Source organism: Phoxinus phoxinus (assembly GCF_949152265.1).
Source record: "Phoxinus phoxinus genome assembly, chromosome: 1".
Classification (NCBI taxonomy): domain Eukaryota; kingdom Metazoa; phylum Chordata; class Actinopteri; order Cypriniformes; family Leuciscidae; genus Phoxinus; species Phoxinus phoxinus.
The window spans coordinates 45,246,470-45,265,615 of record NC_136876.1 but is presented as its reverse complement, the minus strand read 5'-3'; the positions used below and the strand labels follow the sequence as shown (position 1 = coordinate 45,265,615).

Genomic DNA, 19,146 nt, shown 5'->3' with positions numbered 1-19,146 from the left:
GTCATGAGGTTTTAAATTAAGAGTTCTGTTTAATAATTGTGTCATGTCTATTTTAAAAAGAAATAGAAAAAGGGAAATACAAAAATAAATGTTCAATATCTTCAAGTGTTGTGTTACAAAAAGTAGGCTATATTTATCACAAACAGTGAATATATCAACTAATGGCTGCATTTACAGGATAACATCTATGAATCATTTTGTACATTACTTCTTTTACTTTACCCTATAAATATGTTATTTCTAATAATGTCCAAATGTGGTGCCAAGATATACAATAAGGTTTAAGCAATTTTGATTTACATGGAGGACTGGATCTGGCATTTAAGGCATTTCTTATACAATTGTTATTAAAGCCTTTATCAAATAAGGAGAGACCATTAACAAAAACTTGAGGATTTTGTAAGGTTGTAGGCTATAATTAATATCTCTTATTGAGAATTTGGTTCAGATTATGCCATTAGGCCATATTTTGAAATAAAATTAGAGTAAGTGTAAAATTGCCCATTCTTGTCAATAAGCTGGTTTACAATTAAAATGTTGTGCCGAACCCAATTCTCCATGTACAATGACCTCTTATTATGAATTATATTACCATTGTTCACCACAATAAACATGGAGTGCCTTTCATTCCGCATATGTTTTCCGGAAATACCCGAACGACGTTCGGCTCGTGTTCGGCTCGTGTTCGGCTCGTGTTCGGCTTTTGTTCGGCTCGTGTTCGGCTTTTGTAAACAAGGTCAAGTGTTCGCTGCAGTCTTCATTCTCCACTCGACTCGCTAGACACTTTCTCTTGCGAAGGATCCGTCCAGCGACACAGCACACTGCAGGTACAGCGATGAATGCATAGACATATGCAGCTACGCATGCTGATTTATTTTCTGCATGTCTTTTTCTCGCACACATTTTGCAGCATGTTGTTTTTCTCATAGCTAACGTTACGCCATGAAAAGATAGCATGGCGTTGTTTACATACTCTCGCAGTGTGAAAGCTCCTGCAGATGATGTTGTGTCGGGCTGATTTGAGAATGTCATTCAAGGGCATTATGTTACCTCATCAATATACATGAAAGATATTGTGCAGTGCAGCAAAGTCATGTGTGTCTTCCAGCATTTACTCAGCAGGTCTAGACTTGCTTGTCAGCGTTGCAGTGCAGTCATAACACTTCACAGATTTGCATTATATTAAATGCTTAATGCTTAATGATATTCACAATCCTTTTGATCCCCAGCATCAATGCAGATATTTAACACATCATGACAAAATGATTGCATGTAGAGTACAGTAGCCTATAGGAGCCATTTGCTAAAAATAAACAAATAAAAAAGAGCATTCTAGCATCCTATAAATTTATAGGATGCTAGAATGCTCTTTTTTTATTTTTTTTTTGTTCTGTCTGTCTTCAGGAATGACACTACAAATAATTATAATTGGCATTCAGTCATATTTCAGTCATACATTTAGGATTTGTCACTGAGATATCAATTTCCGAATCTATGCTATATTTGACTCATTTAGTTTACAGTTAATTAGCAACTATATTCTTCCTCTTTGTCTGTTTTATTAATATAAGTCAGGCTGTTAGGTCTTCAACCTTGCTAACAGGAGTTGTTTGGATAATCCTCCACCAGACTGAATTACAGACTGCGTTGCGTCACGTGTGCGTTCATCCCCAGATATTTATAGTCTATTCAAATGATGGACAAGTAGCTTTTGCATGTAAACACCGGTTTAAAAACAATTTGAGTTTTCAAACCAGCATAGTTGATTATTTTTTACTATAATACTAGCTTCTTCTTATTTATATCTTATATCTTATTTTTATTTTATTTTACTTCATGCATAAATTAATGTCTTCGAATTTTCTTACATTTTCGACACTTTTTAAAAATACTCGATACAACCACTGGCTTGCATGATAATTCCTTTATTTTCAGTCATATTTTACAGTATAGTATGCCTATTTTTTATTACATTTTTAATACATATTGCCAACATATAAGCTCTTTTAACAAATATTAGAAGTAAAAATGAAAAGCTGCGATAAATAACTCAATCCCTGAGTTGTAATGTCTGACCCAATATCTGGATAACACAAGAAAACTACCCACTGGGTTGTTACAAAAACTACCCAAATACTGAAAAAATAACCCAAACAAATGACCCAAAAGGCTCAACCCAGGATTTGGGTAGAAAAAAATAACCCAAGATTTAGAGTGTAGATAGTTATTTTTCATAATGATAAAAGATGCTGATTATGACATTGTTTTATTTTTTTTAGTGGTGTTTGCTGATAACTCGATTTTAACCTGACAGATTATAAAATAGGTGATAAAAAAAATGTACCCACAACACGAGTAGGGTAATGGTGGAGAATTGTGCACACTTTATATCTTCAGAAAATGATCAAATCTAGTTTTGTTGTCATACTACCATTGTGAAAAAGACGTTCACTTTAGGATACTTTTTATTTTTTTAATTTAAAAAATACTTTAAAATAATGTAATAGTTACATTTATATTAAAAGTAGTCTTTTTTACCAACTTAAGTAGGATTGAAGTAGCCTACATCTTTATATGTAATTTCACTTCTATTGTCTTTAAAAATACAATTAAAGTTACTGCTGAATGAAATGACAAGCATTTCATGTCATTTCTATTGAAACTTGTATGTCATGCATTTAAATATAAGTTGCAAATTAGCTAATTATAATGAAGTACTTTACATGTTTATTAATACGTTAGTCAACACATCAAAATAAGTGCACTTTTTAACAGTCTATTAAAGGGTTAGTTCACCTAAAAATATAGTAATTTTTGGGTGAACTATCCCTTTAAGTGTGTTAAGAAACACTCATGAAAGTGTCTCTTTAAGTGCACTTAAGTGGCCTATTATGTCAAATTAAATTTCAAAATATTATACTATATATCTGCAAGTAGTTTTTTTTAACAATACACTTTTTAAGATTTGAAGTACACCACAAGTGCACATTCAGTACATATAAGCACACTCCTTTTTCACAAGGGTCGTATCAACACTGAACTCCTGAAGCTTTGCTTTATTTAGGTCAAGGCCAAGGTCTGACTGTTTTGGTCATAAAAATAAGTCATATAAATCTGCTTGGTGTTTAATCATTGTTCTGTTGTGAAAGTCAACAAACAGTCTGCTAGGTCGGCACATGTCTTTTCTGTGCCATGAAGTGTGTGCACTGGGGCAGAAAGCTTACCGGTACATTTAATAATTTCCTGTTTTTTCAGTTGTTGTTATTTGCTCTCTTGAAGGATTTCTGTGAGCACCAGCCATGATGATGCAGTGTCTTCAGTTTCTGGTCGAACCAACCAAGAACGTTGCAGAGAAGTTTAAGGTATTTGCACAAATATCTCGGTAGTCTGAGTGGCTTACAAACAATGATGCAGATAAAAAGAAGGACATCAGGGGAACCTGTTGCTTTAAAAGCTTTGAGATTAGTTGGCATAACAAACTTAAAGTCGGTCCTTCTTTTGTCCATCCTGAAGTCCAAAAGTGAGCTCAAAGGCCCGTTAAGCTGGTCATTGTAACTGATTTCAATAGCGGTGAGTCTTTTGCTGCTCATGAGACTTAAGACAGAGGAAGTAATTCACGCATGAGCTGCATTTTAATCAAACACTGTCCTTGATTGTTTGCCGTAGCCTTCATGAACAACAAATGACAACATGGCTGCGTCCGAAACTGCATACTTCCCTACTATAGTAGGCAAAAAGCAGTAGGCGAATGATAAGTATGTCCGAATCCTCAGTATTCATAAAAAAAAAATACCTCTATTAGTTTTAGGCTATGTTTACACGGAAACGATCTGAAGAGAAAACGCAAAAGTGGCGTTGTGTTATCACTTTTTATTCTGCGTTTAGACGAGCGTTATGAGGAAGAAATCTGCGTGCATATGGTGACGCAAAAGTGTGTGAAATTCGATGTAGTGCACTCCAGACGGCTAGGTGGCGATGTGAAGCACTGAAAGTGAAAGAGACGCTGACACTTTTTCATGTTTAATACGGTAAAGCTGCTGTTTTAACCCTCGGTGCTCTTCACGTGTCGCTCAGAATAATTTTTTTTGTCAATGAAATTAATGCTATATTTTAGTTTGATAATGTTTTGTTATTTTCCTGTACTGGTTCATGCCTGTGACGTAAACGTGCACACGACGCCTTCACTGTCTAGCAGACTTTTGCGTTTTTACCGTTTTTACCCTTTAGGCGGGAACGCGATGGTGGAGCGTTTTTAAGATTTCCACTATGGAGGGTGGTTTCACTTTTTTGCGTTTTTAAGCCCCAAAAACGCCGTCGCCGTGTAAACGAAAGGCACATCCGATAAAATATTTTTACGTTTTCACCCGCGAGCGTTCTCGTGTAAACAGGGGCTTAAACTATTTCCCGCGAGATTTGTATATTGCGTCCAAATATGCCTACTTACCTATTATATAGTAGGAGATAACAGTACGTGAAAGGAGTAATAATATGTCCGAATCCTCAGTATTCATAAAAGAGTATGCGAGAAATCCCCGAATGGCTTACTGCTGTCTCCCAGAGTCTGAAGTGTGCATCCGATGGACACTTTTCTATCCCAGAAGGCCACGGGAGAGGATACGTCATACTCGAACATGGAGGAGGACAGCGACACGTGTGATTGTCCTGCACATGTTCTCCCACTCTTGCTACAAGGTTGTGGGGTTCAGGAAGGGCCGACGACATGGTCTTCCTCATGCTCTGGATCAACGATGTCCCCATTGAGAAGAGCGAGATTATAAAGCACAGCGCAGTTAGAACAATACGTTTGAATAAAGCTTTGTTTCATGTGTTATTGACTTATATTTATTGTGACGGTAGGGCTGTGCGATATTGAAGAAAAATGCGATATGCGATAACTCCTTAAATAATGCGATATTCGATATGCGATACGATAATGCTTAAAGTGTGTAAAATAAACGGAAATTATCTTTAAAATATATTTAAAATGATATAACCTACATGTGTTTCACATTCTTTTTATGACAAGAAAACATCCTTATAACTTCTGAAAGTGAACATCAGCGTTTTACTGTAGCGTAAGAAGTGTTATTTTAACATCAGTGTAAACCTCAGGGCTTCAGGTTATCCTACATTAGGTTTATTTAATAAAAGATACTGAATCATAAAATATAAAAATAAAACATTGCTTAGTTTTCACTGTATGAATTAAATATATCCTGTTCATGACCCCATTTATTGCAAGCTGTTGCGATATGCATATTGCGATATATACATTTGCGATATTTCGATAAATTCGATATATTGTGCAGCCCTACTTTTATCCATTCTTTTACTCATTCTTTATGTTTCCTATTGTTGTCAGTAAATACAATAAAATAATTGCATTAATTTATGCATTAATCCATTGCTTGACTGAAAATGTATCGACTGCATTTGTCTAGTGTGTATTCATCATAGACTGTAAAAAAATATGGACGTAGTGTCCGTGACGTCACCCATAGGTTTCTGAAGAGCATTTTTGAAGCCTAAAGTGGGCGGAGCCGGCCGTCGCCATCTTGGCCTCGCGTCACCGCTCGTCACTCCCGGATAACAGAATATGGGCAAAGAGGCGGAGCTAAGGAGCCTGGCTATCTGAAACCACGCCCACCTAGCGCGACGTTATGGAGTTAGCTCAGGCTTGGGAGCTAATGCTATATGCTACTCACACAGTACCAAGTCTGCGACTGCACAGGGGCTCGCGCTAAAGTGACAGTTGATGATTAAAATCAGAATGCCAATTAAAAGGTCCTGTTTTTGCCCTTCGAAATATTATAATAATTAAAAGACATAGCTACAAGTGAGACTGTGTATCGTGATTCTGTACAGCTATTCTGCTAGTTGAAAATGTATTATGCAGTAACTTTACAATATTACTCCGAGAGAGTGTGTGTGTGTGTGACCGTGATTATGTGCATACATGTCAGTCACTCTTTTATTACAGTCTATCTATGGTCCGTCAGCGCGGCATCGCTCGTCAAGTTCGTAGAGAGCTTTATTATTCAGTCCATTTTAAATTCTGATTTTGCCCGCATCTCAATTCTCAAATGGGTCAAAACATAGATATATTACCTATGAAGTTCAAGTAAATGCGCTAGAAATCCGCGCTCATTCAAGGATGTGCATTTATTGCATGGACGGAGAAACACAGACACCTGCAGGATTTCATCTGACGGTACATAAGCATGTTATAATCTGTTCCAGAGCAACGGCACCGCAGAACGAGTGTAGCCTTTATATCTATAGACGCTTTTAAATCTGAAAACTCCAAAAAGCAACGAAATTGTCAGACATCCATTAACATTAGTGCATGTTCACAGAGGAAAACCACTGGAATACAGCGCTGGTTTTTCTCTCGAACGACACTCGACGACAGCGGCGGAATCCAAAGCCATGGGCGAGGTAATGGGTGTATTAAATTATATGAAATAATCCCGAAAAAAAGCACAAACACGGCAGAGATGGCAAGTTCAGCGGCTGGAATTTGCTGAGGTGAAGTGACGGCTAACCGGCTAGCATTTACACAAGGGGGTAATCCATCCGCCGGAAACTGAAGCCTCCGCGGGCGCCGCCATTGTAGCAGAACTTCACCTGCTGTTAGCATTCCATTGACTCCCATTCATTTTTGCGTCACTTTGACAGCGAATAACTTTACATCTGAGGCGTCCAAAGACTCCATTTGTCCATTATTTATTTCTAAAGAAACTCGACAATGTATAAAAGGCTCCATTATCTTATACCTTACGTTATGGCCCCGTAGAAGCCGTTTTTGTAAAAATAGGCTAACGATTGCGTCATAACTCACGCGACTCTCTGTCGCACGGTAGATAAATTACCGTATAGACCGGCGTAGAAGCTCGCAGGCAATCGGGGGAACGTGGAGGCATTAAGTCCGATAAAGTGAAGGGAGAAGCCCACAGAGCGTGATAAAGTTGATCCTGCTGCTAGCTCATGGACAGCTAATGCTCACGCTCTCCGTCTCTGCGAGATTCGGAAGGGAATGATTCAGATTTCTCTCCGCACAGCTACTAGAAGACTGGCAACTATCAGGCACGTTGCTCACGTGTTCAAGCTCAGTTTGAGCCTGCGCAGTTCGCCTGGCGATCAGGAAGTGAGTGCTTCAAATGGGCTTCACTTTTCTCCGTTGAAGTCTATGGGGTCGCTGTGTCCATCTTATATACTGTCTATGCATTTACATCAGCGGGAATCCACCTGTCACTCAAAAGTGGACACACCCTTAATTTGGCAGAACTTTAAATATTAATCAACTAAACGGGTGAGTTATAAAAAAATGCACCCCCCTCACAGTTGTTATGAAGGGAAAAATTAGCTGTATAGACCAAAGCCACAGAGAGAACCAGGCTGTAAACATGTTTTTTTCTGCTGTAAAGTTGGGCATTTTAACATGCGGGAGATACAGATTTGACTCCCTTCTGCAGCCAGCCTCAAGCGGCCAGTCGATGAATTACCGTTTAATTCACTTCCGTGTTGGTTTCAAGAGAGAGACGGGGAGGTTGCCGCTTGGTATTCATGCATAGCTGTCATATGACAATACAATTAAATTCCATTTTGCTTGTTTTGCTAAAATATATTTTCATTAAAAAAAGTAATATAATTAAGTATTGGTCAGCATTTATAATTTTTATTGTGCTGGGGTGGGCTAGCAATGCAATTCATTCTGGGGTAATCTTAATTTTAAAAAGTTGTGTACCGGTACTTAAATTTTTCGAGTATAAAATCAACAGTGTTGCATCAAAATTACATACAAAGAAATGACAATGAAAGCAAAGCCCCATTTATACATGTCAATTAATAAACAAAAAATATAAAACATGAAAGCTTTAACAAAATAAATTAAAAAGGTAAAATAGAGCTTTAAGATTCTTAGAGAATGTAATATTTTGGATGTAGCCCTAATGTTGAATCTCTCTTTTAAAAATAATAAATAAAGGATTTTGATGACAGAATTTGCTGCTGTGAATATCGAATTATGCAAGGAGCAATAATAGATTAATAAAAAAGTATTCATTAAAGGGGTCATGACATGTTTTTTTTTATTTTATTATTATGTTCCCTTAGGTGCAATTATAGTATTACTATAGTTTTTTTTACAAAAAGCTTTTAAAATGTAGTGATTTATGACCTTTTCCCACCCTGTTTCTCATCCTCTGATTCAAACAGTCTGTTTTGGGGGTGTTTCCCCTTTAAGAGTTCAGTGTTAACGCCCACTGTTATGATTGGCTAACGTCAGTGCCTATGCTTCAATTATTAACGCCCCCAGCCAGAACATTTGCGGATTCGGCGCAACTGTTTAGTAGCGGGTGATGCATGCGAAGCGATGGCTCTTGCAATGATAAAACCTTATTATGTTTGAGCCGGAATCAGAGGAAAATGAACGATCACCACAACAACGAAGACTGGATCAGCCCGTGTCCACATGGAAAGTGAAACTATTTTGAATTAATAAAAAAAAATTAACCCGAGACACTTGAAAACGGATTATTGTTGCATAATTATCCTATAGCTTAATTTGCTAACAGTTTAACATTATTTAACTAATTCCAATGAAATGATAGGGTGTACCACGGACAAAAATGCATGCACAGACAGGCCATCTTAGAAGATGCAGCATTGATAAAGGCAAAATTTTTTATTTTCTATCACATGTAGGCCTACTAGAAAGGCGACATATTTTCAAGATTCTCTTATACAAATGTGTTTATATTAGCCATGGTAAAAAGTAAGTTTGCGTCGTCGTTATTGAGCCCAGAAGAGTCGGCACGGACTTATCTTTGAGCAACAGTTTTCTGGCAAAGCCAAGCATCATATTGGGATTTTTTCCTCAAAACAGTCATCCTTAAATGTATAAAACACTGCCGTGACTGGGACGTCCGCAAAAAATAAAGTGCATCCATTTTTCCCTGACGACTGGATCTTTCAGGGTATTTAAAAAGTAGTTTAAAGTTTTAAATACATTACTTACAGTTTGCGTCGTCGTTGTTGAGCCCAGAATAGACGGCACGGACTTATCTTTGAGCAACAGTTTTCTGGCAAAGCTCAAAACAGTCATCCTTAAAATGTATAGAACAAACGCTTAAACTAACACTGCCGTGACTGGGACGTCCGCAAAAAATAAAGTGCATCCATTTTTCCCTGACGACTGGATCTTTCGCAGTGTATTCAAAGATGTTGTTTGTCCACAGCCAGGAACAGCACATCTGCGGCATCGTAATCTCCCTGTACACAGACCCACTCGCTGTCCGTCGACTGAACACTTGTGAGGCGCGCGGCGCGTGGGCGCGACAACGATACGAAATGAGCGTAGTTGCCTTGCGCTTTAAGTGTAGTTGTCTTGTGCTGGAGGCGGTCATATGCAAACGCTGGTACGTCACTTCGTACCGTGACGTCACTTCTTACCATGGATCCAGAACGAGCTGTATTTAGAGCTTGATTAAATAAATGATTCGTTTATAATGGGGAGGACGTCTTAAGCTATGAAACTTGCAGGACGTTTTAATGGTACAAAGACCTCTTATATACCAAAAGATCAAGGCAAATTTGGTTTCTCATGTCATGACCCCTTTAATTGTAGCTTTTTGAAGCCAAACAGTGCATCCTTAAAAGAACAGAGAGAAACACGGGAGAGCATCGCAATTAATAACATTAGAAACATTTTATCAAAAATAGATTGTCGCTCATACCTTTTAAGTTCTTGCGCTTGTTATTACGTCGTAGGTCACATGATAACGTTAACAAGGTGGATGATGTCCGGATTGCATTATACTACGCGCATTCAGGCTATATAATATGTAATCTTGCTCACTAAGCAAGTATTTATTGAAATGAAGTACTTAATCAGAGAGTATGCCAGTTCAGATACAGCCATAGTCTCACGTAGTCAAACCTTTGACTATCAGCATAACGTCAGGTCCACATTACAACTCACTGGAGCCAAGAACCGAACACACGACAGGAATAGACCATATGCCAATCACAGTTTGCTTTGTTTTAATGTGTCGTTTACGGGCAGGGGATTTCTGTCCATCTGTAAAAATGTTGTAAAAATTCTGTCCAAGTAAAATGCACAGATTGATTAATCTGCCTGTGCCTGTGGACAGTGCATCACTGAGACTGGAAATTTAATACCTTTTTTTTTTTCTTTTTTGCGTACAGGAGTTTCGTAAGAAGGCGAAGAATGAGAAGAGAGAACCGCTGGACGAGAGCCAGCAGTTCATTGTGGACCTCGCCAAGGATCTGGGACGCGTCTGTCAGGTACAGCCACGGATACATGACTAATACAGTATAAATTAGAGCTGATGGCCGAATAATCACATGCAGAAAAGACATGAGAAATCAAATTTACCTTGATCTTTTGACTTATAAAACAAAAATGTTATGTGACCAAGCTCCAAAAACAGCTTGTTTTGATATTGCGGGATCTGTGATATCACACGGCCAAATACATTTGCATATGACCGCCTCCAGAGCAAGACATCAATGTTCTTCGCACCATAGGTGACCCCCACTAGCAAATAGAGCCCATTATAGAATAGAATAGAATATAATAGAATAGAATAGAATACATTTATTGTCTTTTTGTGCTTCTCAGGGGTACATTCTCATGAAACATGTATACAGAAAAATATAGACAACAGCTATAAATATACAGTATATATATGGCTGGGTCTTTCACATTTTTCAGTGAGATGTTGGTCATGTAGAGATGAGCTCGCGTCTGTGTGTGTGTGTGTGTGTGTGTCTTCTCTCCTGCTGGTAACAGAGGTCGGAGGTTTTGGAGCACGTCTCAAATAGTGAGGACGTTTGGCCGACTCTCGCCTGCAGGGCCTTCATTCTGGAGTGGGCATCTCTGCTAGAGAGCAAGGTGAGATACACATTTATACCTTTACTGACATTTGTCTGCACTCACTGAAACCGAAATGCTGCAAATCACTGGGTTTTGTCTCCAAATATTGTTGTAACAGAAAAGACCAATGCAGACGGACGGCTGGCCAGAGAGCAGCGACTGGAAGGATCAGGACATGGAGAACGCCAAGAGACTCATCCTCACCTGGGCCAAAGACCTGAGGGCCCAACCTGAGGTACTCACACATCACACTGGATCTGATTGAGAAATACCTTCTCGATGGCTTTCCGTTTAACCCTAGAACGGCTACTGTATCGTAGTTGATATGCAAGTTTCTAAGGCCTCTAAAGTAAATCATTGACATGATCAAAACTTTGCTGAAAAACACACAATCTACCACATGCCTTCTGTCATCTGATTGATAGCTTATACTTTTTTAGCATGTAAAAGGCTTTTTAGTGTAATTGTAAAAATGTCAACTGACAGTGGTTCACGTGTCTTTCTGCTGTGAAATCTTTACGGATTTTTATAAGGTAAACATCATAATAACTTTTATATTGTTGGTAATATTTTAGGATGAACTCTTTCTGGACTGAAGCAATTTACGATTATGTGATTATCCATACAAATGTTTTTTTATATAGAAAATTACATATTTACATGTTACAAACTATCAGAATTGTATCTTGCCTTTTGGCTATAAAAATTATCAGCATCTATCTGCACCAAATTTTTGCTCAGTTTGGGCCAATGAAATTGGCCCCCCTTTTAAATATGACCTCCATATAGTCACTACTGTAAACCCAAATAAGTTGGGAAAACTAAAAAAAAATTGAGGTAATCAGTTACATCAAAAAGTTTAAGTTAATAAATAAAAAAATGTACTTCAGCTAATTCATATACCAGTGGCGGGCCGTGAATTTCACACCTAGGCCTTCAGTGATGTCCAACCTGAATTAATAACGAAAAACAGTGAAATTCCTTTTTTTATTTTGCACCGGCAGTTATAGGGTTAATGCGGTGAGTTCGGGAAAGGCTGGGTAGAGAGAAACGAGCGAGTGCGTTCGGCTTTAAAGTGTAGGCTACAGTGGTTCTTGCGTTCTGATTATAAATTCAGAAAAGGAAACTCCCTTGTCTTGTCCTTCAATGGTTACAATAGTATTAATGTTTGAAAAAAGAAGTTGCTTCGATCATAAATTTACAAGAAAAATTAGGAAGAAAATATTATGCACGGACAAAAACGGGGGCAAAAAATGCATTATACTCACCAAAACTACTGCCTATTTTTTTAATACAAAATCCATTCTAATTTCTTTCCTCAAAAATACTTAAATTACTTGGATGTACAGGTTGTCTGTGCGTTTCAGTCCCAACAACCTTTTCTATTGCCATCGAGGCTATAAAGTGCTGAAAGTCGAGTCTGTCCCGTCGTATTTCTGGCATAAGTTTTAATTGGCTTTAGTGCTGCAAGTGTCTGCTCGACAGAAGCAGTAAACCGGGAAAACACCGCAAAACATGACGATGTGTAACGTTACAGCTGACACAAGCTCTCACACAGATTTTTGAACGATATCAATGAGATCAGCGCGACTTTTGGCTTCAAAATCAGCCCTGGCATAACTTTACATTGCAGTCTGTTCTGTTTTTACCCGGACAGATCGATAGAGATCCGTGACTCTGCATAAGCTGGATAAAGCTGAATAAGGGATTTTTTTCCGGTAGGTTTGAACCTGCTGGTGGTCGAGGAAGGAAAGAAACATTAATTTGTGGGTTGAAAAACTATTAAATATACAGGAATATATTTTAGTTTACACAGTTCGCTACTGATGCGGTTAGCTATCTCTGACTACCAGTAATAATAGTACACGCTCTGACCATCCAATCAAAGGGCGTGAAAATGCTTACGTTATTGTATGCCTGCTAGATGGCCCCGGTGCATTCAACTCGAAATCTGATTGGCTTATTAAATCTGACTGATTATCTGATTGGTTAAAGCAACAGTTTCATTGCCATTCATTTTAAGCTACAGGCGCCCGCACTATTGATTCTGAAGGCCTCGAGGCAGATATATTTGACCTGGCAACACATGATGGCTGAAATATGATTGGATAAAAGCGCTAAAATAAACATACACTACTGGAAGCAGCGCAACCAAGAGAAAAACTATGACATTACGAGAATGGACTATTGGGAATCATGTAATACTCATTCATAAAATATATATATTAAAGTTCAAGTCAGTGATTCTGATAATGTTTAGGCCAGCAGAGAAGGCCTTGCTGGCCCTGACGGCCCACCACTGTCATATACATTACATACACAACACATACTTAAAATTGGCATGTAATCTCAACTTAAATATTTTTAGTAGTGGAAACTTGGAAACATTCAATAAATGCTACCTTGCTAATTGGTAACACCATGCTTTGATAGCAGTAGCACAGCACTTGCTGAATGAGTACAGCAATATAAAACATTCAGCATATATCTGTTCGCAAACTACCGTAATTTCCGGACTATAAGTTGCTCCGGAGTGTAAGTTGCATCAGTCAAAAAATGCATCATGAAGAGGAAAAAAACATATATAAGTCGCATTTATTTCAAATTTATTTCGCAAAATCCAAGACCAAGAACAGACATTTAATCTGGAAAGGCAAGCTCCACAATAGCACACAGAACAACAGGCTGAATAGGTGTCCGGTGTGTTAACGTAACACATTAACAGTTATTCAGATACACAATACAGTAGCATAAAGAACATATACCTGGCAGGCTGAATAGACTAAATTAACATTAGCCAGCGAGTCCAACAAGTTACCGGTAAGCAAGTTCACCAAGCTCCCGCGATCTCACTCCACACTGAATCCATTGAACTCTTACTCGGTGTCGCTTCCGAACAACTCCGCTAACTAGAGCGCCCTCTCGCGGCTGTAGACGGTAATGTTTTCTCTTGGTTCATCTCAGTCAGTATGAATTAATTTTGATATATAAGTCGCACCTGACTATAAGTCGCAGGACCAGTCAAACTATGAAAAAAAGTGTGACTTATAATCCGGAAAATACGGTAAGCTGATGCTGAACAAGAAACTTCAACAGAAACTCTTCTAAACTAGCATAACAAAACATTAAACACTACTAAATCTCAAACTTACCATTAATATTGCACACACAAAAAACATTATATAACACTTAATTTTAGCATTTACTTTCCCTTTTGAGTGTCATGGCAAAGCATGCTGGGAAATAGAAATCCCAGCTCAGTTTCAGTTAAATTTAAGTTTGTCTAAATGAAAAGAAACAAATTCAAAACTCAAAACAATGAAACAAATCAGATTACTTAAAATGTGTCAGTTTTGTGAACTCAAAAGAAAAGTAAAGTTCTAAATACTCAAAAAAAGTTAATTTGATTGAACTAACTTGTTTAATTTGCGTTGGCTCTACGTAAACCTATTAATTGGGGGGTTTAAGTTAGGGTTTACACTGTATATGTGCCATAAAAGCCTGATTGATCAAATATGATATAAAACACATATGGAAACTTTCATGTTTTTTTTTAATGGTTCAATAAACAGTTTTTCACAAAAATGGACATATTGCATCTATGTCAAGCAAGGAAGAAAGTGAAAAATGTCTAAGCCCGTAGAGCCGCGCTTCCTTTGTGTTCAGTGGGGAAAATCAGCGTACATGTTTTAAATGACATCCTCAAATCTGTATGCTATTATTTTTTGAATATTGTTTTTTGGAGGTGAATAGTTGGATGTCAGTTGCATTGAGTGGCATCTTTGCATCCTTCCCCCCCTCCGTGTGCAGCAAAGTGTCTGGCCTGGAGAGCAGGTGGTGGCAGTTTTGGATGACTTTGAGACTCACTGGAAAAGAGGGCGGATGTCCACCCTGCAGTCGGCCGTGGAGCTGGTGTTCTGGACACTCATCAACAAAGAGCTGGACAGGGTATGAAGGAAGTCACATCACAGGAACTTCAGAGGGGAATTCAGCCAACAAACGGCTTTATAGTAACACAAAACCTTTCTGATTTATCCGTGTGTTCAGGAAAACATTCCCCAAAAGTGGCTCACGTGGAAACAGAGGAGCCAGAAAATAGGTCAGATCATCTCTTCAGTGTCTTGAATATCATGAATAATAAAAAAAAAAAGCTATAAACGACTTAGCCATTGTCAACAAAGCTGAATCCGTTGAAAATGTGTGCTGCTCCTGACATGTGATGCGCATAAACACAATATTTTCATTGGATTCAAGAGTTTAGCGTCCATATAACCAATGCAGTGTATTGATTTAGATGAAAATATATTCATGTGTCTGTCAGGTGGTGGGTAAATGTTATGCATGGTATTAACAAATCCTTTATTTTTAATATTCTTCGCTCAATTCTCTTTTTTGTTGTTGTTTTTCACTCACTAGGTGCCACCCCATATATTCCTCACATAGGTGAGTCACATGTTAGTGCTTCTGAATATATTCCAGAAAGCTTTGTAATTATAGTGTGGATTGATTATTAAGACTCAGTATGAACTTGTGCTAATTGTTGCTTTTGTTGTATTTAGTGTGGGACTGGATCTGTGATGCAGGAGGTAAGACATGTGCTCTACAAAGACAGCTGCCCTTCTCAAGCATCAACCTTACTGTAACAGAACCTCATAACTGCGCAGCATCATACAAATAGTGTTTCTCACATGAGATTCAACTCACATTTGACAAGATTGCGCCTTCAATAGACACATTGCCGTTCAAAAGTTTGGGGTCGTTAAGATTTGTTTTATGTTTTAGAAAAAAGTAGTATCCTATGTTGACCAAAGCTGCATTTATTTGCTCAAAAATTCAGTAATATTATTAAAATATTTATTTTAGAATGCTGGATAAAAGTGTTGATTTTTGAATAGAAGATGTAAGTTCTTTCCTTGTACGCAGACGCAGAACGCATAGTTGACAGTCACCTTTAGTCCGTTTAGTGTGTTCAAGCGGAGCTTTTCGGCCGAGACGCAACTGACGTGTCCGCTTTCGTCACCTCTAGTTATTTGACATTGGCTTGGTGTGTCCCGGGCTTAAAAATGTTATCCTTTAAACCATATATTTGCTTTGTATCGAAAGCAAGCCTTTGATGACTTAAAGGGGTGGCTGATTATGATTTCACTTTTTTAACTTTAGTTAGTGTGTAATGTTGATGTTTGAACACATATACAACATCTGCAGAGTTACAATGCTCAAAGTTCAAAGCAAAGGGAGATATTTTCTTTTTAAATTGCTTTTTAAGGACTACGACAAACGGCTGGTAGGGACTACACAACATTTCTCACGGGTTAGTGACATCGCCAACCCTAAAATGTACATAAACCCCGCCCCCGGGAACGCGATTCATAGATTATCAAGACAGAATATGCTAATAATTGACTAGAAGATAATGACACATAAGCAACATAAATTTAAATATAAACAAAAAAGTTTCTGACATTTTTAGAACACAAGCTGTTGTAGCTCCGCCCCCTGTGCCGGGAGGAGCAGCTCATTTGCATTTAAAGGGACAGACACAATTTTAACATGCTTTATATAAAAATATCTGTGGGGTATTTTGAGCTAAAACTTCACACACACACTCTGGGGACATCAGAGACTTATTTTACATCTTGTGAAAAGAGCATTATACCACCCCTTTAAAATGCTGCCTACATTTGCTGCTCTTTAGCCATTTTGAACGATTCATAGTTTATAATTTGATTCATTTGTCTTGACCCTCCATTAATTTCTTCATAGTGGAGGTGACCCTTGACCTGGACACGGCCAATCCCGACCTGCTGATCTCCGAGGATGAGAGGCGCATGCGCTGTGGTTTCAAGCGCAAAGACATGCCCAACTATCACCAGCGCTTCGACGGTTGGTGGTGCGCGGTCGGATCCGAAGGCTTCGCCACTGGCCGCCAGTACTGGGAGGTGGACGTTGGAGAAATGGACTGGCGTATCGGCGTGGCGAAAGAGTCAGCTTTGCGTAAGGGCTTCAAGTCCCTGAACACCGACACGGGATACCTGAGCCTTCGGCTGGAGCGCGGCACGGAGCTGAAGGCCCTCACCGTGCCCTTCACCGGCCTCCCGGCCTCCTTAATTCCTCGAAAGGTCGGCGTCTACCTTGACTTCGGCCTGGGCCAGCTGTCCTTCTATGACGTGGAGAACCGCTCGCACATCTACACCTACAACGAGACATTTGACGAGAAGCTCTTCCCGCTCTTCGGAACGGTGGAGATCGGGAAGGACCTGGTGGTCAAATCTCCGGGGAACAGGAGCCAATGCCTGTGTCCCGGGATGTGCCTGTGGGGTTGAGGTCCCATCGACTCCAACCGGAGCCCAGTGCTTAATCTCTAGAGCAGTGGTTCTCAACCGGTCACAGCCTGAAAATGTTACGCTTTGTTCAGAGAGATAGCAGGGAAAACGTGCAAAAAAATGGCAACAAATACATTTTTACGAAGTATACTTTGGGCTTTCCACTCCTAGCGTAAGAAAAGCTGTTTTCTGTGAATGAGACGTCTGATCCATTAGTCGCTATTGGTGAATAACTAGAAAATAAGGTAAAAACTATTTGCGCTACAAACCATGAGTATAGTATTAGGACAATAAATTAAAAAAAGAACAATACTAAGCAGCATAACAGACTGTTTTTGAACAGCTGAAATAACTGGAAGCGGACGAGACCGGAAGACTCGCACATTCAAGCCTCGCACTTTGAAAAAAAAGAGGAATAGTGGGATGGTCAACTTTTAAAAGGGGCTATATGTACGAATTGTCATGTATTATTTGCTTTTTTTATTGCCAATGTCTGACGAAAGTGAAAAAACGAGATCTTCCCCGACTTCCTAGCCTGTATAAACTGAAATTATGCGAAGGACTCAGGTGTTTTTTCCCGTTAAAATCCAAAAGATGTGACGTTTATGCGCGCTCCGGAAAGCCTCTCTTCCGTTCAATGACACATGATGCTTACAGTATGTTCAGGATAATGCCGAAAGAGCCATTCTGTACTGTAATGTCAACGTGTCATGCACAGAAAAGGGATCATAATTCAAACTATAGTCTCACATAGCCTAATAATCAAACAGTGTGATTTTAATGACCTCATCTGTAGACATGATGCCGGTGAATCGCAGAGCTGGTGCAAACATATCCACGTCACTATGATCAGATGCTTTCTTGCCTGCTGTTTTGGACCACACTGCTTGGACGGCGTCGGGATGTTCGCTAACAGCATATGCAAAGGTATTTGCTTTTTACTTCAAAGTGAAGAGCAGGAAAAAGAAAACGTCGCTATGATCGGGGCCTTGAATCACATTCAGTCTCGTGTTCACGAGTGCGAGCACAAGTAATAAGTTGCTGGCTGCAGTTCACTTAACGGCCACCGGTGTCGCTAAAAACAAGGGTTTCTGCATAAAGCCCCTTTAAAAAGGGAACACAACACTAGTGGTATTTTGGCGCAAATTAGGGTCGTCACTTGGTCGACAGACAATCCCCTCATTCTCTGAAACAATGAACAAAATAAAGCAACGTAAAATAAAATGTGATGCAGACTACATTAAACCCAGGATCACTTTTAATGGTTTGTGACAACTATAATGTGGCTGGTGAGAAACAATTGACATTCACAGACAATTAGAAACCCCTCAAGCTTTGAAGAGAATTGTCTTCTTCAGCCAATACATGTTAATCGTTTTGTGCATTGTTGAGCATATGCAGTTCATAGCAAGATGAGTGTTTGATGCTAATGACTATTTTTTTGACAATAAACACACACTGTGTTGGGTCATTTGATGTAAAAAGTGTATAGTCCTGAAGCAAAACCAGTTGAGAACCAGTATTCTAGACCTCATTAGCATTAGGTGAACCACTGGGCCACATTAGACGGTCGGTCCTTATGACTGACAGCGATCCAAGACCAATAATTTCATCAAGGTAGTACGATGTCTTTCAGCTGCTGCTTCTGTGGTACTTTTGAACCTGCGTCTGAACCTTATTATAATAGTGTTCGCCTGCCCTGTCTGCACTTTCACATTCATCTGACTAAGTCAAATCATGAAAAATGCACTTTATGTGAATAATAAACAGAAATCACTTCAACCCTGTGTGTTCACTCTTATTTACCTGTCAGATATTACTCATTTGTACTTTATGTAAAGATTAGATGTAAACATGCATTGTGAGATACATTTACTATAGTGCAAATGAGTGTCATTATTTTGAGTTGTCATTGAGTGAATT

The 19,146-nt window shown here is 38.9% G+C and overlaps 1 protein-coding gene across 1 annotated transcript; it reads left to right on the top strand.

Moving 5' to 3' along the window:
* The first annotated feature begins 600 nt into the window (after window positions 1-600).
* On the top strand, window positions 601-18,999 carry LOC307009096 (uncharacterized protein). The gene is made up of 10 exons (XM_079632527.1): window positions 601-827; window positions 3,280-3,362; window positions 10,210-10,308; window positions 10,817-10,918; window positions 11,019-11,135; window positions 14,711-14,848; window positions 14,948-14,999; window positions 15,317-15,343; window positions 15,460-15,486; window positions 16,664-18,999. The coding sequence occupies exons 2-10, from the start codon at window positions 3,300-3,302 to the stop codon at window positions 17,221-17,223; spliced, it is 1,185 nt and encodes a 394-aa protein (XP_079488653.1). The 5' UTR covers window positions 601-827; window positions 3,280-3,299; the 3' UTR covers window positions 17,224-18,999.
* The last annotated feature ends 147 nt before the right edge of the window (window positions 19,000-19,146 follow it).